Source organism: Pleurodeles waltl, chromosome 6 (genome assembly GCF_031143425.1).
Source record: "Pleurodeles waltl isolate 20211129_DDA chromosome 6, aPleWal1.hap1.20221129, whole genome shotgun sequence".
NCBI classification, from domain to species: domain Eukaryota; kingdom Metazoa; phylum Chordata; class Amphibia; order Caudata; family Salamandridae; genus Pleurodeles; species Pleurodeles waltl.
In genome coordinates, this window is record NC_090445.1 from 1,422,428,551 (window position 1) to 1,422,450,584 (window position 22,034).

At 44.7% G+C, this 22,034-nt stretch overlaps 1 protein-coding gene across 2 annotated transcripts in view; it reads left to right on the forward strand.

Annotated features, from left to right (window-relative positions):
* VDAC2 (voltage dependent anion channel 2) overlaps window positions 1–22,034 on the forward strand; it is a 118,562-nt gene that overhangs the window by 77,773 nt on the left and 18,755 nt on the right. For both annotated transcript variants that reach the window (XM_069240792.1, XM_069240793.1), the window contains exons 6-8: window positions 4,158–4,385; window positions 5,197–5,347; window positions 5,892–5,949. In XM_069240792.1, coding sequence (XP_069096893.1) covers window positions 4,158–4,385; window positions 5,197–5,347; window positions 5,892–5,949 — 437 coding nt within the window. The remainder of the gene's footprint in view (window positions 1–4,157; window positions 4,386–5,196; window positions 5,348–5,891; window positions 5,950–22,034) is intronic.

Sequence of the window (22,034 nt, forward strand, 5' to 3'; positions counted from 1 at the left end):
AATAAGACACAAACACATTCTTGTCAAAACAGACAACATGACAACAATGTATTACCTAAACAAACAGGGAGGCACACACTCGACACAGTTGTGTCTCCTAACACAGGAAATATGTCATTGGGCGATTCACAACCACATTCGCCTAATAGCACAATTTATTCCAGGAATTCAGAACCAGTTAGCAGACAATCTCTCTCGGGATCACCAACAGATCCACGAATGGGAGATTCACCCCCAAATACTAAACACTTACTTCCAAATGTGGGGAACACCACAAATAGATCTATTTGCAAGAAAAGAAAACTCAAAATGCCAAAACTTCGCATCCAGGTACCCACAAGATCAGTCTCGGGGCAATGCTTTATGGACGAGCTGGTCAGGGATATTTGCTTACGCTTTTCCCCCTCTCCCACTCCTTCCATATCTAGTAAACAAATTGAGTCAAAACAAACTCAAACTCATACTAATAGCACCGACATGGGCAAGACAACCTTGGTACACAACACTACTAGACCTCTCGGTAGTACCTCATGTCAAACTACCAAACAGACCAGATCTGTTAACACAACACAAACAACAGATCAGACATCCAAATCTAGCATAGCTGAATCTAGCAATTTGGCTCCTGAAATCCTAGAATTCGGACACTTAGACCTCACACAAGAATGTATGGAGGTCATAAGACAAGCTAGGAAACCTACCACTAGACACTGCTATGCAAATAAGTGGAAAAGATTTGTTTATTACTGCCATGAAAATCAAATTCAACCCTTACACGCATCTGCCAAAGATATAGTAGGATACTTCCTACAATTGCAAAAGTCAAAGCTAGCTTTCTCTTCAATAAAGATACATCTGACCGCAATTTCAGCCTACCTGCAAATTACGCACTCAACTTCATTATTTAGGATACCAGTCATAAAAGCATTTATTGAAGGCCTAAAGAGAATTATACCACCACGAACACCACCAGTTCCTTCATGGAACCTCAACATTGTCTTAACACGACTCATGGGTCCACCTTTTGAGCCCATGCACTCTTGTGAAATGCAATATTTAACATGGAAAGTTGCATTTTTGATTGCCATCACATCTCTAAGAAGAGTGAGTGACATTCAAGCATTTACCATACAAGAACCATTTATTCAAATACACAAGCATAAAGTAGTTCTACGGACAAATCCAAAATTTTTACCAAAAGTGATCTCACCGTTCCACTTGAATCAAACGGTAAAATTACCAGTGTTCTTCCCACAGCCAGATTCTGTAGCTGAAAGAGCACTGCATACATTAGACATCAAAAGAGCACTAATGTACTACATTGACAGAACAAAACTAATTTGAAAAACAAAACAACTATTTATTGCTTTCCAAAATCCTCATACAGGGAATCCAATTTCTAAACAAGGCATTGCTAGATGGATAGTTAAGTGTATTCAAACCTGCTATCTTAAAGCAAAGAGAGAGCTGCCTATTACACCAAAGGCTCACTCAACCAGAAAAAAAGGTGCTACCATGGCCTTTCTAGGAAATATTCCAATGAACGAAATATGTAAGGCAGCAACATGGTCTACGCCTCATACATTTACCAAACACTACTGTGTAGATGTGTTAACGGCACAACAAGCCACAGTAGGTCAAGCTGTACTACGAACATTATTTCAAACAACTTCAACTCCTACAGGCTGAACCACCGCTTTTGGGGAGATAACTGCTTACTAGTCTATGCACAGCATGTGTATCTGCAGCTACACATGCCATCGAACGGAAAATGTCACTTACCCAGTGTACATCTGTTCGTGGCATTAGTCGCTGCAGATTCACATGCGCCCACCCGCCTCCCCGGGAGCCTGTAGCCGTTTAGAAGTTGATCTTGAACATTTGTAAATTTGTAAATATATTACTTTAAACTTCATTATGTACATACGTATTCACTCCATTGCATGGGCACTATTACTAGCATACACAACTCCTACCTCACCCTCTGCGGGGAAAACAATCTAACATGGAGTCGACGCCCATGTGCAATGGAGTTGAAATGGGAGGAGTCCCTCGGTCTTGTGACTCGAAAAAAGACTTCTTCGAAGAAAAATAACTTGTAACACTCCGAGCCCACCACCAGATGGCGGGATGTGCACAGCATGTGAATCTGCAGCGACTAATACCACGAACAGATGTACACTGGGTAAGTGACATTATATATATATATATATATATATATATATATATATATATATATATATATATATATTCGATGGCATGTGTAGCTGCAGATACACATGCTTTGCACATCCCGCCATCTAGTGTTGGGCTCGGAGTGTTACAAGTTGTTTTTGATTATTCTAAGATATGACTTCAGTATAGACCACCGATGAGGAACCAAGACTACAAGTAACCATTTCTAGTTGGGGTTTGTTATTTTCAATTGAAAGATTTTGCCTTTTTTTGTAGAGGCTCCGTGTGCTGCAAGTGTGATGTACATTGAATCAAAACCATATAAAACACAAGGTATATCATTTTTACAGCAGGTAGCTACTTGACATTGGCTCAGATAACCATGTTGCACTTACTGACTGCAGTCCCAGCTTTCAAAAGTGCGGGTCGTTGTCTGTTTTCACGGGGCTGTGTAAAACTGATGATCGAATGGCCACTGCTTTACGCTGTTTTCTGGCTACTGCGGCAATATGTCCTTGGACATGCGCTGACTGATGAGGTTGATATTGCTATTCTCTAAACGTTATGTTTTCTGTGGGACCACAAAGTTGCCTTTCCTGAACTGTAGTTAGTGCATCCATGCAGTCTACAACTCTTGCAGTTTCTTTGCTTTTTTGGGGGGGCATGCAGGAGGTAGGCTTCCTGCCTCTCAACAGTCCCCCCCCCCCCCCCCCCCCCCCCCACCAAAAAAAACACACGCACACATTTGTTAGGGTCAAGCGTGCAAGCACTCTGGCCCCTGTTGTAATCTCTCTGTGGGCTTTTAGTGACGCCCATCAGTTTTGTTGGTTATTTTAAAATTAGCTTGATTTAATTGGTGAAAGGCATGCATACGTCATGCCTTTTCTGGTGTTTAGCCCTCCTCTAGAGCACCGGTAAACTACTGAAAACATACGAGGCTCCATGTTTTCTGCATGGCTCCTGGACTACTTTTTATTTTTATTTCCTACGCAGGGTGATCTCGACGGTCAGTAGTCGAGCGCTTTGCATGATATCGACCCTGTTACATAGATAATTGCATAACGCTGATACGTTTGACTGCAAGCAAACTTCTCTTTCCTTTTGTGTGCTCCTTCACGCTTATGGCATGGGGCTTTAAATCGGCTAGCTTATGTAAAACTGTATTACTTTTCATTTTCAACTTGTCAAGAAAAGTCTGGTTAGGACTTTACAACACCAATAGCTCTAAGTCGAACAAATGCGAGACCCATTGTATTGCAAATGCGTGCTTTTCTTGTTAGGTGGCGGGCTGTTTTAGCTTCCTTTTGTTAGCGTTCTTACTGTAAAGGACTTAATTCCTAGCTGGTGTAGATTCCCATCCCCAGTGGTGTTCGTGCTACTGCCATTTGCTTGGTTTGTGTTAAATTGTGTGCGATTCTTCTGTTAAATTTTTCTCAGTCTTGAAGGGCGCTCCTTGTGCAACCTAAACAAAATAGTGCATTATTGTTCCAGAAAGCCTTTTTGGTCCCCTTAATTGACATTCAAGCAGCTGTTTGATTATAGCGCCTCAGTGCCATGACACACACATTGCACCCCAACATTTTATGTAGGAAACATTTCTCTCCTTCACATTGTAGTGTAGAAGCTAGAGAATATTTTATTGTAGTCTACAGTTGAATGATCCCGCGGTGGAAATTGACTCGCTGTCCCTTAACACCATTCAGTGGGTGATATGCAGCTCAGCAGTCATGATTTCAATGATGCTTTAGGTTTAAGTTTAATGACAGAAAATGCTGAAATATCTCTTAAGTACCATCTTGTTTGTGAGTGATTTGGAAAAAGATCCCTACAATAAAGTCGCCTCTACATTTTTGCCTGCACGCATTTAGAGACTGATAATGTATGTTACAAAAGTCACAGTGGGCCGTTATTCATTATCCCCTTGCATTCACCATTTCATGTAATACTTAGCCACTGTTTCATGGCATGTTTATTATTTTTAGGAAGAAGAGTGCCAAGGTGAAGACCGCTTACAAACGCGAGTATGTGAACCTCGGCTGTGATGTGGACTTTGATTTTGCTGGCCCTGCAATCCATGGTTCTGCTGTTTTTGGCTATGAAGGCTGGTTAGCTGGATACCAGATGACTTTTGACAGTGCCAAATCCAAGCTCTCCAAGAATAACTTTTCCGTTGGATATAAAACCGGTGACTTCCAGCTTCACACCACTGTGTAAGTGCATGTGATACTTGCCCTCTGAAGGTTGGTCATAGGGGAAAGTAAATGAAACTCTTGGAATGATATTGGTTTTGAAAATGAATTTTAGACAGTGCAGACTGATTTAGCTCCATAAATTCTGAACGTTAATTGACTTTGCAGATATATAAGCTCCAGCTATGTACAGATTTTGCGTAGTGATGAAATGTCTACGGCTCAGACATCAAAAGTTGTTGTGACTGCTATAAGACTGCTGTGTAATGGCCAATCTGCAGCAGGCGTTATACGAAATGTGCTGCAAGTCATTGAACGTGAAATCCTTCAGAACTCTTATCTCCGATATTTCCCGCCCCAACGCTCAGGCAAGTTTACTGAACCCGTGCTTTTTTTATTTTCTGTTGGCGGCCGTCTCCTTTTGTTGTAGAAATGTGTTTAGACGACCTCCATTTTAACACCAGGCATTTCCTGTTCGGACTGCCTTATGATTTTAGTAGATTTTCACCTTTGCCTGCACCTCGTTACCAGTAGAGGGGCTTGCCTGAGTTTCTGACAATTTAATATTTAAGTAGGTGCATGAGCTCTTCATTCTCAGTGTTTGAGCAGCCCTTTATTTTTGTTTATTCTACAAGGGTAACTGCTTTAATATTGAAACTAGGTTAACGTGAAAAGTGTATTATTGGAAATGACTAGACATCTTTGAATACATTCACTTGTCGATTTACAGTGGCCTGCAGTCGTGCCCCTCTTATCAGTACAGATGGGTTTCAATTCTGCATTTACCTAACACAATTATTTCCTAAACTTGTACATTTTTTTTTTTTCACAGCAACGATGGATCAGAGTTTGGGGGCTCCATTTACCAGAAAGTGAGCGACAGTCTAGACACCGCTGTCAATCTGGCCTGGACAGCAGGCAACAACACTACTCGCTTTGGAGTAGCTGCCAAGTACCAGCTGGATCCGTCTGCTGCCATCTCCGTGAGTCTAATGTGCTTATTGGGGAAGAGAACGTAGGTAGCAGCTTCCTTATAGAAAGCCTTCTGTAGTCACACTATTGAGACAAGTGTTTCGGCATAAACATAGGGTTGGTTTTCCTCTCGTTTTTTAATGTTGTAGTGTGAGTTCCAAAGTATTACCTCAAATGTTTTGGTCCCCGATAAAGGGCTTGGATCTGTGCTGCATTAAATTAAAGTGCCTCCTTGATCCATAATGTATAGTAACTTGGGAACCTTTGAAGTATCTTCGGTTGGACCAGTCCCCTTTTTCTACTTGTTGGTGTGGATCACCCTTCTGCATAAGGCCTCCTCCGCAGTACGGAGGGGGATTACTTGCTGCTGTGCCATTGCTACCCATTTATAATCTCCTAAAACCCTTCCTTGTGTGCTTGTCCAGACGCCCCCCCACTTCCACCCCACAACAGAAAATTTCCTCATGCCCTACGTCCTCTTAAAGCATCCTTTTCTTCTGCATACACTGCTCTTTAATCTGCTTCTTTTTAAATCCTTATTCTATGGTCTTTCAGGTGAAAGTAAATAACTCCAGCCTAGTCGGAGTCGGTTACACCCAGACCCTGAGGCCAGGTAAGTGCTTTGTACATGAGTCACAGTATGTCATGGGTGTGATTTGAAGTTTCTGTTAAGAAGATTGGTACAACTCATTTGATGCGCCTGCTCCTCTTGTTTGTGGAAGCACACATTTCTTAAACATTTCATCAAAAAGAATGTAAACTATGTACCCAGACTAACTTCCTGTTAAATTGAACTCTGCACTTTTCATATTTACATTGTATTCTATAAGCAGTTTATTGCAAAAGGCCATTAATGTTGTGTCTCACTCTGTGTGTGTGTGTGTGTGTGTGTGTGTGTGTGTGTGTGTGTGTGTGTGTGTGTGTGTGTGTGTGTGTGTGTGTGTGTAGTCCGTTCTGAACATACCTCCATATGCTTCTCTCCCTAATACAAGTTCTTATCTCCATGCGGATTTGAAAAGCACCTCCATCCCTACACCAAAGATGCATCCTTTTTTCTACACATCTATTTTCTACCCTAAACATAACTTTTATTCCTTGTGCATGTATCCCTTGTCTCCCTCATCCATGCTTGATCTGCCTTCATCCACATGCAGAACCTTTTGTCTTCTTAGCCTTGTCATACATGCAGGGACAGTGCAACTATAAACCTCTTTTCTCCCTCTAACTTCCCTCAAAAGGGTGAAGTTGGATTCACCCTGTGGGCAGAGACCTCAACGTCCTGGATGCCAAAATTCATTTGTGGTGGTAATTTTATTTATATCGGAATCCACTAACCGTTTAATACTAGTGAATGAGTAGCCACGACCTTGATTTTAATCTACAGCTTTTTTGGTCATTTTATGTCTGGATTTGAATCCTCACAAGGTAACTTGCACTCTGGAATTATCCTGATGCTGAAGTCAGAGCGTGGGCAAGACTTAACAAGAGCATTAGCATGCTCTAGTTCTCTTCCAGGGGATCCTCATCAATAGTCATAAACATTGAATATTCCCGCCCTTGTGCCGGGACCCCGGAGCATGAATAAAATACACACATATAAAGTATGAAATATGCACGAAAAACTATATGTTCGATGGCATGTGTAGCTGCAGATACACATGCTGTGCACATCCCGCCATCTGGTGTTGGGCTTGGAGTGTTACAAGTTGTTTTTCTTCGAAGAAGTCTTTTCGAGTCACGAGACCGAGGGACTCCTCCCATTTCGACTCCATTGCGCATGGGCGTCGACTCCATCTTAGATTGTTTTTTTCCGCCATCGGGTTCGGACGTGTTCCTTTTCGCTCCGTGTTTCGGGTCGGAAAGTTAGTTAAAATCTCGGAAAAATCGTCGGTATTGTTTGCGTTCGGTATCGGGTTAGTTACAACAGATCGACACCGAATTGAGAAGAGCTCCGGTGGCCCTTTGGGGTTTTTCGATTCCCGTCGGGGCCTGGTCGGCCCGGCCACGTGTCTCTTCAAGGCTGATGGAACGGACCCCATTCCGCTTCTGTCCAAAATGTACAGATCAACACCTGGTCTGTAACTTGTGTTTGTCACCGGAACACAGGGAGGATACTTGTGAGGCCTGTCGAGCGTTTCGGTCGAGGAAGACACTCAGGGACCGGAGAACAAGAAGACTGCAAATGGCGTCTGCGCAGTCAGGACAAGGGTGTTTCGAGGAGGAGGAAGAAACATTCTCCATCCAGGATTCGGACTCGGAGGAGGTCGATCCCGAAGAAACGCCGAAAACCGTGAGTAAGACGTCGAAACAAAAAACTCACGAAAAGACTGCCAAAGCCCAGGGGACGCCACCGCCAACAGGCCATGGCTTATCCTGAAAAGTAGGTGACCGTCCATCGGCACCGAAAAAGGGCGAGCTGGTGTCGAAGTCATCCGACTCCGGTCGAGATACAGGCACGCAGCAATCTCGGACGCGAGAGAGTGGCTCCGAAAAGATTCGGCACCGAGACAGCGGCACCGAAGTTGGTCGGCACTGAGAGGGCACGACGCCAAAAAGCAAAAAGATTTTGTCAGAGCCGAAAAAAGCAGCAGAAAAGGTTTCGGTGCCGAAACATCCGGCATCCGAACTGAAAATTAGTTCCTATTCAGAGGAACAAGGACTGTCCTCTCAAATGAAGACACACAGATTTGAAGAGGAATTACGAACAATAGAGCCAGATCACACGCAAAGGCGGCTCTTTATTCAAAAACATACAGGGAAGATCAGCACTCTTCCCCCAATCAGAATGAAACGAAAACTTGCCTTCCAAAACAAGGACAAACCGCCACAAGCAAAAGTGGCTAAACAAGTAACACCACCACCATCCCCACATCACTCTCCACAACTATCACCGGTAGCCACTCCACCAATGATGCAATCCCCAACGCATACGGGGATGAGTCAAGATGACCCTGACGCATGGGACCTTTATGACGCACTAGTGTCAGACAATAGTCCTCAGTGCTATCCAGCAAGAACCTCGCCACCTGAGGATAGTACAGGCTACATTCAAGTGGTATCAAGGGCAGCAGCATTTCACAATGTCGGCCTTCACTCAGAACCCATTGAAGATGACTTCCTTTTTAATACCCTGTCGTCTACGCACAGTCAATATCAAAGTCTGCCAATGTTGCCCGGAATGCTAAAACACTCCAAACAGGTGTTTGAAGAGCCTGTCAAAGGGAGAGCCATTACTCCAAGAGTAGATAAAAAAATATAAACCGCCACCAACAGACCCGGTGTACATCACACAACAGCTATCACCAGACTCTGTTGTAGTTGGAGCAGCGCGCAAAAGAGACAACTCTCATACCTCAGGAGACGCGCCACCTCCAGATAAAGAGAGTAGAAAATTCGACGCAGCAGGCAAAAGGGTGGCGGCACAGGCAGCAAACCAGTGGCGTATTGCAAATTCGCAAGCTTTGCTAGCCAGATATGATAGGGCCCATTGGGACGAGATGCAACACCTTATTGAACACTTGCCAAAGGAGTTTCAAAAAAGAGCGCAGCAAGTGGTCGAAGAGGGACAAAATATCTCCAATAATCAAATTCGATCAGCAATGGATGCTGCAGACACAGCTGCTAGAACTGTCAACACAGCAGTGACGATAAGGAGGCATGCATGGCTGCGTACATCAGGATTTAAACCAGAAATACAGCAAGCTGTGCTGAATATGCCATTCAACGGACAGCAGTTGTTTGGGCCGGAAGTGGACACTGCAATTGAAAAACTTAAAAAAGACACTGACACGGCCAAAGCCATGGGCGCCCTCTACTCCCTGCAGAGCAGAGGCACATTTCGGAAAACACAATTTCGAGGGGGGTTTCGAGGGCAAACCACAGAAGCCACAACCTCACAAACAAAGCCCACTTACCAAAGCCAGTATCAGCGGGGAGGTTTTCGGGGACAATATAGAGAAGGACAGTTTCAAAGAAACAGGAAAGTTCCAAAGTCCCAAAACTCCTCAAAACAAACAGTGACTTCAAGGTCACAAATCCCCAACACATAACACCTGTGGGGGGGGGGGGGGGACTAAACAAGTTTTACACACATTGGGAGGAAATAACAACAGACACTTGGGTCTTAGCAATTATCCAGCATGGTTATTGCATAGAATTGCTCAAATTCCCTCCAAACGTCCCACCGAAAACACACAATATGTCAAAACAACATATAGATCTTCTAGGACTAGAAGTTCAGGCAGTGCTACAGAAAGAAGCAATAGAATTAGTACCAAAAGATCAATTAAACACAGTTTACTCACTGTACTTCCTGATACCCAAAAAGGACAAGAGCCTGAGACCGATACTAGATCTCAGAACATTAAATACCTACATCAAATCAGACCATTTTCACATGGTTACTCTACAAGACGTAATCCCACTGCTCAAACAACAAGACTACATGACAACACTAGACCTAAAGGATGCATATTTCCATATACCAATACATCCTTCACACAGAAAGTACCTAAGGTTTGTATTCCAAGGGATACATTACCAATTCAAAGTGTTGCCATTCGGAATAACAACTGCGCCAAGGGTTTTTACAAAATGCCTGGCAGTAGTAGCTGCACATATCAGAAGGCAGCAAATACATGTGTTCCCATACCTAGACGATTGGTTAATCAAAACCAATACGCTAAAACGGTGTTCACATCACACAAAATATGTCATTGAAACCCTACACAAACTAGGTTTCTCAATCAACTACGCAAAGTCACACCTGTAGCCGTGCCAAACACAGCAATACTTGGGAGCAACAATCAACAAAGCAAAAGGGATTGCTACTCCAAGTCCACAAAGAGTACAAGCATTTCACAATGTGATACAAACCTTGTATCCAAAACAAAAAGTTCGATGGCATATGTTGCTGCAGATACACATGTTTGGCACAGTCCGCTGCCTGGTGTTGGGCTCGGAGTATTACAAGTTGTTTTTCTTCGAATAAGTCTTTTTTGGTCACGGGACCGAAGGACTCCTCCCTCTTCGGCTCCATTGCGCATGGGCGTCGACTCCATCTTAGATTGTTTTTTTCCGCTGTCGGGTTCGGACGTATTCCTTTTCGCTCCGTGTTTCGGTTCGGAAAGTTAGTCAGAATCTCGGAAGAAAGCGTCGGTATTGTTCCGTTCGGTATCGGGATAGTTAGGTACATCGACACCGATCATCGGAAGACTTTGGGGTAGCTTCGATTCCCCCCATCGGGGCCTGGTCGGCCCGACCGCGTGCGACATCGAAGCCGATGGAACGGACCCCGTTCCGTTTCTGCCCAAAATGTCACAGTAAGTATCCTTATACAGATCAGCACTTGGTCTGTAACTTGTGCTTGTCCCCCGAGCACAAGGAGGATACCTGTGAGGCCTGTCGAGCCTTCCGGTCCAGAAAAACACTCCGGGACCAAAGAGCCAGGCGTCAACAAATGGCGTCCACGCCGACAAAACAACGTTTCGACGACGAAGAGGAAACATACTCGGTTCCGGAATCAGAATCCGGAGACTCCGACGTCGAACAACAGCAACAAACTGTGAGTAAGACGTCAAAGTAAATCCATCGACAAATCGAAAGCCCAGGGGACGCCACTGCCAACAGGCCATGGCTCGACCCATAAAACAGGCGACCCGTCGAAGGCGCCGAAAAAGGGCACGCCCATAGCGAAGACACCCGACTCCGGTCGAGGGACCGCCATGGAGCAACCTCGGAGCCGAGAAAGCGGCTCCGAGAGACAAAAACAAGATACCGGCACCGAAAAACATCGGCACCGAGAATCCATGCCGAAAGGAACAAAAATTCTGTCGGTGCCGAAACCGAAAAAAGATTCTCTCTCGGCGCCGAAAAATACCACACCTTCATCCTACTCAGAGGAACAAGGAATAAGTGGCCAAATGCACAGATTTGGACAAGAGCTCCAAAGTGTAGAATCAGACTACACACAAAAGAGACTGTACATCCAGCAAGAACAGGGAAGATATCAACCCTTCCCCCAATAATAAGGAAAAGAAGGATGAGTCTCCTCAAGGATGACGCACAACCACAAGCCAAAGTGGTTAAAAAAGTCACGCCTCCGCCCTCTCCACTACAACAGGCATCGCCGGCACAAACACAGCCACAAATGCACTCACCAGCGCAAACTACCATAAGTCAAGATAATCAGGATCAAGACGCTTGGGACCTATACGACACCCCAGTGCCGGACAATGATCCAGATTCATACCCCACAAAGCCGTCACCGCCAGAGGACAGTACCTCATACTCACAACTGGTGGCTAGGGCTGCAGAATTCCACAATGTCCAACTGCATTCAGATCCAATAGAGGATGATTTTTTATTTAACACCCTCTCGGCTACACATAGCCAATATCAATGTCTCCCAATGCTACCGGGGATGTTACGGCACGCAAAACAAATTTTTGAAGAGCCCGTAAAATCAAGAGCCATCACCCCAAGGGTGGATAAAAAATACAAACCACCACCCACAGATCCAGTGTTTATTACTTCGCAGTTACCACCTGACTCCGTAGTAGTAGGGGCAGCTCGCAAAAGAGCAAATTCCCATACATCTGGCGACGCCCCACCTCCGGACAAAGAAAGCAGAAAATTTGATGCGGCAGGGAAAAGAGTAGCATCACAGGCAGCCAACCAGTGGCGCATCGCAAATTCTCAAGCGCTGCTGGCCAGATATGACCGCGCTCACTGGGATGAGATGCAACTTCTCGTAGACCATCTTCCCCAAGAATACCAAAAAAGGGCGCAGCAAATAGTTGAAGAGGGACAATCAATCTCAATCAATCAAATCCGCTCTTCACTGGACGCAGCCGATACTGCAGCGAGAACAGTCAACACTGCTGTCACCATAAGGAGACACGCTTGGCTCCGCACTTCAGGCTTCAAACCTGAAATCCAGCAGGCTGTCCTTAATATGCCCTTCAACGAAAAACAACTTTTTGGCCCTGAAGTGGACACAGCCATTGAAAAACTTAAAAAGGACACAGACACGGCCAAGGCCATGGGCGCACTCTACTCCACGCAGAGCAGAGGCTCTTTTAGAAAAACTCCATTTAGAGGGGGGTTTCGTGGCCAACCCACAGACACCACCAGCCAACAAACAAGAACCACACCATATCAGGGTTCCTTCCAAAGGGGAGGTTTCAGGGGATATAGGGGGGGTCAATTCCCAAGGAGTAGGGGAAGATTCCAGACTCCAAAAACACCTCCACCTAAACAGTGACTTTCAAGTCACGCAACCCCTTCACTCAACACCAGTGGGGGGAAGACTAAGCCAATTCTACCAATCTTGGCAACAGATTACAACAGACAATTGTGTATTAGCAATAATCCAACATGGCTATTGCATAGAATTCCACAAATTCCCACCAAACATCCCTCCCAAAACACGCAAAATGTCACCACAACATTTAGAACTTTTAGGACTAGAAGTTCAAGCACTACTGCAAAAGGATGCAATAGAGTTAGTACCAGTACAACAAAAAAACACAGGAGTTTACTCCCTGTACTTTCTAATTCCAAAAAAAGACAAAACATTAAGACCAATATTAGATCTCAGGACACTAAATACCTACATCATATCGGACCATTTTCACATGGTCACACTACAAGACATCATTCCACTGCTCAAACAGCAAGATTACATGACCACATTAGACCTAAAGGATGCGTACTTTCATATACCAATACACCCTTCTCACAGAAAATACCTACGGTTCGTATTCAAAGGAATACATTACCAATTCAAAGTGTTGCCATTCGGAATAACAACTGCACCAAGAGTGTTCACAAAATGTCTAGCAGTAGTAGCAGCACACATCAGGAGACAACAAATACATGTGTTCCCTTACCTAGACGATTGGCTAATCAAGACCAACACAGTAAAGAAATGCACAAACGACACCACATGTGTCATACAAACCCTTCACAAACTAGGGTTTTCCATCAACTATACAAAATCACACCTAGAACCGTGTCAGACAGAACAATATCTAGGAGCAACCATCAACACATCAAAAGGAATTGCCACTCCAAGCCCACAAAGAGTGCAGGCATTCCACAAGGTAATAAGTGCTATGTTTCCAAACCAAAAGATACAAGCAAAATTTGTGCTAAAACTTCTAGGCATGATGTCATCATGCATAGCCATTGTCCCAAACGCAAGACTACACATGCGACCCTTACAACAGTGTCTAGCATCACAATGGTCACAGGCACAGGGTCAACTTCAAGATCTGGTGTTGGTAGACCGCCAAACATACCTCTCGCTTCTATGGTGGAACAGCAAAAATTTAAACAAAGGGCGGACATTTCAGGACCCAGTGCCTCAATACGTTATAACAACAGATGCTTCCATGACAGGGTGGGGAGCACACCTCAATCACCACAGCATTCAAGGACAATGGGACATACACCAAACAAAATTTCATATCAATTACCTAGAACTGTTAGCAGTATTTCTAGCGTTGAAAGCTTTCCAACCCATAATAACACACAAATACATTCTTGTCAAAACAGACAACATGACAACAATGTATTATTTAAACAAACAAGGAAGAACACACTCAACACAATTGTGCCTCCTAACACAAAAAATTTGGCAGTGGGCGATTCACAACAACATTCGCCTAATAGCACAATTTATTCCAGGAATACAAAACCAGCTAGCAGACAACCTTTCGCGAGACCACCAACAAGTCCACGAATGGGAAATTCACCCCCAAGTTCTGAATAAGTACTTTCAAATTTGGGGAACACCCCAGATAGATTTGTTTGCAACAAAAGAAAACTCAAAATGCCAAAACTTCGCATCCAGGTACCCACACCGCGAATCACAAGGCAATGCTCTATGGATGAGTTGGTCAGGCATATTTGCATACGCTTTTCCCCCTCTCCCTCTCCTTCCCTATCTAGTAAACAAGTTGAGTCCAAACCAACTCAAACTCATACTGATAGCACCCACATGGGCAAGACAACCTTGGTATACAACTCTACTAGACCTTTCACTAGTACCGCATGTCAAACTACCCAACAGACCAGATCTGTTAACACAACACAAACAACAGATCAGGCATCCAAACCCAGCATCATTGAATCTGGCAATTTGGCTCCTGAAATCCTAGAATTCGGACACTTAGACCTCACACAAGAATGCATGGAGGTCATAAAACAAGCTAGAAAACCTTCCACTAGACACTGCTATGCATCTAAGTGGAAAAGATTTGTTTACTACTGCCATGCCAATCAAATACAACCATTACATGCCTCTACTAAAGACATAGTAGGATACTTACTACATTTGCAAAAAGCAAATCTTGCTTTGTCATCTATAAAAATACACCTCGCAGCAATATCTGCTTACCTACAAACTACTCATTCATCGTCTCTATTTAGAATACCAGTTATTAAAGCATTCATGGAAGGGCTAAAAATAATTATACCACCAAGAACACCACCAGTTCCTTCATGGAATCTTAACATCGTCTTAACAAGACTCATGGGTCCACCTTTCGAACCCATGCATTCCTGTGAACTGCAATATCTAACCTGGAAAGTCGCATTTCTCATTGCAATCACATCCCTCAGAAGAGTAAGTGAAATACAGGCATTTACCATACAAGAACCATTTATTCAAATACACAACAATAAAATAGTTCTAAGAACAAATCAAAAATTTCTACCAAAAGTAATCTCACCATTCCATTTAAATCAAACAGTAGAATTGCCAGTGTTCTTCCCACAACCAAATTCCGTGGCTGAAAGGGCACTACATACATTAGACATCAAAAGAGCACTAATGTACTACATTGACAGAACAAAGCTAATCAGGAAAACAAAACAACTGTTCATAGCTTTTCAAAAACCACACATAGGAAATCCAATCTCTAAACAAGGCATTGCTAGATGGATAGTCAGATGTATTCAAACATGCTATCTTAAAGCCAAAAGAGAATTGCCTATTACACCAAAAGCACACTCAACCAGAAAGAAAGGTGCTACAATGGCCTTTCTAGGAAACATTCCTATGAGCGAAATATGTAAGGCTGCAACCTGGTCTACGCCTCATACGTTTACTAAACACTACTGTGTAGACGTACTAAATGCACAACAAGCTACAGTGGGCCAAGCTGTACTAAGAACATTATTCCAAACTACTTCAACTCCTACAGGCTAAACCACCGCTTTTAGGGGAGGTAACTGCTTTATAGTCTATGCCAAACATGTGTATCTGCAGCAACATATGCCATCGAACTGAAAATGTCACTTACCCAGTGTACATCTGTTCGTGGCATTAGTCGCTGCAGATTCACATGTACCCTCCCACCTCCCCGGGAAGCCTGTAGCCGTTTAGAAGTAGATCATAAATCTTAACTGTACATTTGTAAATAATTATTATAAACTCTTAACGTACATATATATTCACTCCATTGCATGGGCACTATTTATAGCAAACAACTCCATCCTCACCCTCTGCGGGGAAAACAATCTAAGATGGAGTCGACGCCCATGCGCAATGGAGCCGAAGAGGGAGGAGTCCTTCGGTCCCGTGACCAAAAAAGACTTCTTCGAAGAAAAACAACTTGTAATACTCCGAGCCCAACACCAGGCAGCAGACTGTGCCAAACATGTGAATCTGCAGCGACTAATGCCACGAACAGATGTACACTGGGTAAGTGACATTTTCAGTACAAGTCAAAATAATACTGAAACTACTAGGCATGATGTCCTCATGCATAGCCATTGTCCCAAATGCAAGGTTACACATGCGGCCCTTACAACAGTGCCTAGCATCACAATGGTCACAAGCACAGGGTCAGCTTCTAGATCTGGTGTTGATAGACCGCCAAACATACATCTCGCTTCAATGGTGGAACAGTATAAATTTAAACCAAGGGCGGCCTTTCCAAGACCCAGTGCCACAATACGGGATAACAACATATGCTTCCATGACAGGGTGGGGAGCACACCTCAATCAACACAGCATCCAAGGACAATGGGACACTCACCAAAAACAGTTTCACATAAATCACTTAGAACTATTGGCAGTATTTCTAGCGCTGAAAGCATTTCAACCCATGATAACCCACAAATACATTCTTGTCAAAAGACAACATGACAACAATGTACTACCTAAACAAACAAGGAGGGACACACTCAACACAGTTGTGTCTCCTAACACAGAAAATATGGCATTGGGCGATTCACAACCACATTCGCCTAATAGCACAATTTATTACAGGAATTCAGAATCAGTTAGCAGACAATCTCTCACGGGATCACCAACAAATCAACGAATGGGAGATTCACCCCCAAATACTGAACACTTACTTCCAAATTTGGGGAACACCACAAATAGATCTATTTGCAACGAAGGAAAACTCAAAATGCCAAAACTTCGCATCCAGGTACCCACAACATCAGTCTCAGGGCAATGCGCTATGGATGAACTGGTCAGGGATATTTGCTTACGCTTTTCCCCCTCTCCCACTCCTTCCATATCTAGTAAACAAGTTGAGTCAAAACAAACTCATACTAATAGCACCAACATGGGCAAGGCAACCTTGGTACACCACACTACTAGACCTGTCAGTAGTACCTCATGTCAAACTACCAAACAGACCAGATCTGTTAACACAACACAAACAACAGATCAGGCATCCAAATCCAGCATCGCTGAATCTAGCAATTTGGCTCCTGAAATCCTAGAATTCGGACACTTACACCTCACACAAGAATGTATGGAGGTCCTAAAACAGGCTAGAAAGCCTACCACTAGACACTGCTATGCAAATAAATGGAAAAGATTTGTCTATTACTGCCATAATAATCAAATTCAACCCTTACACGCATCTACAAAAGATATAGTAGGATACTTACTACATCTGCAAAAAGCAAAACTAGCTTTCTCTTCCATAAAAATACATCTTGCTGCAATTTCAGCTTACCTACAAATTACGCACTCAACTTCATTATTCAGGATACCAGTCATAAAAGCGTTTATGGAAGGCCTAAAGAGAATTATACCACCAAGAACGCCACCAGTTCCTTCATGGAACCTCAACATTGTCTTAACACGACTCATGGGCCCACCTTTTGAGCCCATGCACTCTTGTGAAATGCAATACTTAACGTGGAAAGTTGCATTTTTAATTGCCATCACATCTCTAAGAAGAGTGAGTGAAATTCAAGCGTTTACCATTCAAGAACCATTTATTCAAATACACAAAAATAAAGTTGTTCTACGAACAAATCCCAAATTTTTACCAAAAGTAATCTCACCGTTCCACTTGAATCAAACGGTAGAATTACCAGTGTTCTTCCCACAGCCAGATTCTTTAGCTGAAAGAGCACTACATACATTAGACATCAAAAGAGCACTAATGTACTACATTGACAGAACAAAACTAATTTGAAAGACAAAACAACTATTTATCGCCTTTCAAAAACCTCATACAGGAAATCCAATTTCAAAACAAGGCATTGCTAGATGGATAGTGAAGTGCATTCAAACCTGCTATCTTAAAGCTAAAAGAGAACTGCCTATTACACCAAAGGCACACTCAACCAGAAAGAAAGGTGCTACCATGGCCTTTCTAGGTAATATTCCAATGAATGAAATATGTAAGGCAGCCACATGGTCTACGCATCATACATTTACCAAGCACTACTGTGTAGATGTGCTAACTGAACAACAAGCAACAGTAGGTCAAGCTGTACTAAGAACATTATTCCAAACTACTTCAACTCCTACAGACTGAACCACCGCTTTTGGGGAGATAACTGCTTACTAGTCTATGCACAGCATGTGTATCTGCAGCTACACATGCCATCGAACGGAAAATGTCACTTACCCAGTGTACATCTGTTCGTGGCATTAGTCGCTGCAGATTCACATGCACCCACCCGCCTCCCCGGGAGTCTGTAGCCGTTTAGGAGTAGATCTTAAACATTTGTACATTTGTAAATAGATTACTTGAAACTTTATTATGTACATACGCATTCACTCCATTGCATGGGCACTATTACTAGCATACACAACTCCTACCTCACCCTCTGCGGGGAAAACAATCTAAGATGGAGTCGACGCCCATGCGCAATGGAGTCGAAATGGGAGGAGTCCCTCGGTCTTGTGACTCGAAAAGACTTCTTCGAAGAAAAACAACTTGTAACACTCCGAGCCCAACACCAGATGGCGGGATGTGCACAGCATGTGAATCTGCAGCGACTAATGCCACGAACAGATGTACACTGGGTAAGTGACATTTTCCATATAGCATTTTTAGTACATATCTTTCATACTAAATTCATATATACATGTGTGAAACAGCAATGCAGACTATAATCGTAAACAAGCTAAAATGCTTTATTTCTATGGAGTTTTAAAAAAAAAAAATTTTTTTTAAACATTATAAAATTACAAAAGAGAATAAATATCTACCCAAGTCCCCAAAACTGGGCTTAGGGAAATAAGCAGCAGCAATATCTAGAGAAAAAAGAGAAAAACTACATTGAAAAACAATGGAGCATTCTTAGCCAATAGGCTGCATGCAGGTTAACACAGGAGAACCATAAAAACTTTGGCACCGTGCCTTTAAGACCTGAGCACCTCCAGTATCCCACCATGCCTCAGGGGTGAAGGAAAGGTGACAGTTGGTTCACAGTTAGGTCCGTTCTTTTTTCCGGCTTCTTCTGAGAGGATCCTGGAGCATTGAGCTCTTTTTCTGAGTTTTTCTCAGAAAAATCCTTTCAAACAGCGTTTTTTTCCGGTTTCACTCGACAGATAACATCTTTGTCTGAGTTTGGCAGTTTTTTCCTGACCGAAAAATGCCTTCACTTTTTGTCAAATGCCCTTCTTGTGGGAAGAAGAAAGCCCAGTCAGACCCACACTCTTTGTATTGTGTGCCTGCCTCAGAGTCATTGCCCTGACACTTGCAAGCACTGCAAGAATATGTCAGAGGACTCTGAAGGACAGAGAGAAGATCAGGCTACATGGGCTTCATGAGAGGCAAAAGACATCGTCCTCTTCACTTCCCAGGCAACCAGCAGGCCATTCTCAGGAGAGAATGGCCAGGTCGACGTCAACAGGTAGGAAAGTACCTGTTTGTTACCCGTCGACGCTGCCACCGTCTCACCGGCATAGATCGCCGGCGACCCGCCCGACGTCGAAAGATATGGCGTCGAGGGAGCATGGTCATCGCAGGGGCATGTCGACGGCAGCCCGCCGATCGACGTCGAGCCATCACCGGCGCTCCCATTCGCCGCCGAAGACTTCACGCCCCTTGACGTTAAGAGACACGACGTCGAAATTGCCACGACGGCATGAGCGACATCCGCCGTCGGCCACTCGCCGCTCCACGTCGAGGCACACGACGGCGAGTAGGTCAAGGTCCAGAGATCGCCGCTCGACGTCGAGACACTCTACGTCGAGGCCAGACCAACCAGTGTGCCCTTCGACGTCGACACAGGTTTTACCTGTCTCGCAGGGAGTAGAGCATCGTTCTCCAGCAGATAAGGCACCATCTCCAGTGGTCTCCTTACGGAGCGACTCATCTCATTTGAGAGCGGCATCATCGGGGCATGTTTCTCCCATCAATCTATCACCTAGATGGTTGGAGAGCCTGAATAGACCAGCGGCCTCCCCGGATTCACAATACTCTCGAATGTACTCTCCTACTGCCTCTCTCCCGAGAACACCATCTCCGACAGCGCGGGCAGGACGGGCTCGGTCTGCTCCTCGTCAGCCGACCGCGAGGCCTGGGTGCTCTGTTACAGCCTCTCGCAGCAGGTCTCGTTCCCAAAGGAGAGCCAGGTCACGATCACGACACAGAAGATCACCCTCTTGGTCGTCGTCAGGATCATCTGTTGGGCGTTACTCCCCCACCCTAACAGATTCTCCACCTGCTAGGATCTCACCGGTGGATGACATTACCACGTTTAACGAGGTGCTGTTAAGGGGAGCGCAGAAATTGAGTATAGAGGTCCCGGAGCCAACTACCTCCTCGTCAGTCATCTTTGAGACTCTGCAGCACAGATCAGTGTCGAAAAAGCTACTACCACTAGTGCCTGGCTTATTGCAGCCAACCATGGACACTTATCTGCCCCCAGCAACACTCCAGTCTGCCCCGGCTAGGATTCAAAAGAAATACAAGGCTCCCGAACAGGATCCTTTGTTCCTAAGAAAGGATCCGCCACCGGATTCTGTTATATTGGCCGCAGCCCGAAAAACCCACTCGGTGGCATCATCCTCCACGGTCCCCCCAGATAAAGATAGCAGGCATCTAGACTCTCTGGGGAGAAAGATGTGCAGTACGGCGGCATCTGCAATGAAAGTCTCCAGTGCTTCTGCACTTCTGGGCAGGTATGACCGTTCTCTGTGGGACTCCCTCCACAGATTCACAGAAAAATTGCCCAGAGAAGACAGACAGGACTTTCAAGAAATCCTGCAAGAAGGATGCCTGGTATCCAACCAGATCATCAGCGCGGCAGCGGATGGGGCGGACTTAGCTGCGCATGGAATCTGTGCTAGTAGGTCTTCCTGGCTGAGACTGACTAGTTTAAAGCAGGAAGCACAGCAGCGCATCCTAAACCTCCCATTCAGCGGGAACTCGCTGTTCGGTACCCATGCAGATGAAGAGATGGCCCGCATGAAGACAGAGGTGGACACCATGAGGGCAGTAGGCCTGGAAAGAAAGAAAGATTTCAGGCGGAGGTACAGGCCTTATGACCGGCGCCCGTTCCAGCAGAGGGTTCAAACCCCTCACTGGTCCCAAAGGCCACAACAACGGCAAGGACGCCCCCTTTTTCAGGCCCGTAAGCCCACAAGGGAGCGAGGGTCAAGTAGACCTCAACAGTCCACACCGAAAGCGCCGGCCAAACAATGAGATCTCGCTTCCCTCGACACTGTACACCACTCCGGTGGGGGGGGTGGGGGGGGGGGGGGAGAGAGAAGTATCACGGGTTATCTTCACGAGTGGCACACCATCACAAAAGACAAATGGGTGCTCAACATTGTCGAAAATGGCTACTCTTCTTTTCAGACAGCCCCCACCACACTTGCCACCAGCCAGATGCATTCCATCTCATCTCCGCCTGCTGCGCAAAGAGGCTCTCGCCCTCTTACAAAAGAAAGCAATAGAAAAGGTTCCACCTGCGCACAGAGGAAAGGGGGTTTACTCCTGTTATTTTCTGGTGGCGAACAAGGGTCGAGAGGGCGTTTTCAGACCAATTCTGGACTTACGGCTGCTGAACAAGTACATAAGAAAACAGAAGTTCTCAGGATGCTAGCCCTTCACCAGATTTTCCCGCAACTACATCAGGTAGACTGGATGTGCTCCATCGACCTGCAGGATGCATATTTTCACATCCCAATAGCTCCCAAGCATCGGAAATTCTTGCGTTTCCAAATAGCTTCACAACACTATCAGTTCAGAGTTCTACCATTCGGCCTGAAATCTGCCCCCGCGTCTTCTCGAAATGTGTGGCAGTGGTAGCGGCACATCTTCGAAAACAAAAGATCTTCGTCTACCCATACCTAGACGACTGGTTACTGAAGGCTTCCTCTCCTGATCAGGCGAGAAGCCATCGGGACATTGTACTCAGGGTTTTCGAGTCTCTAGGTCTTCAAATCAACTACCAAAAATCAACCTTGATTCCAAC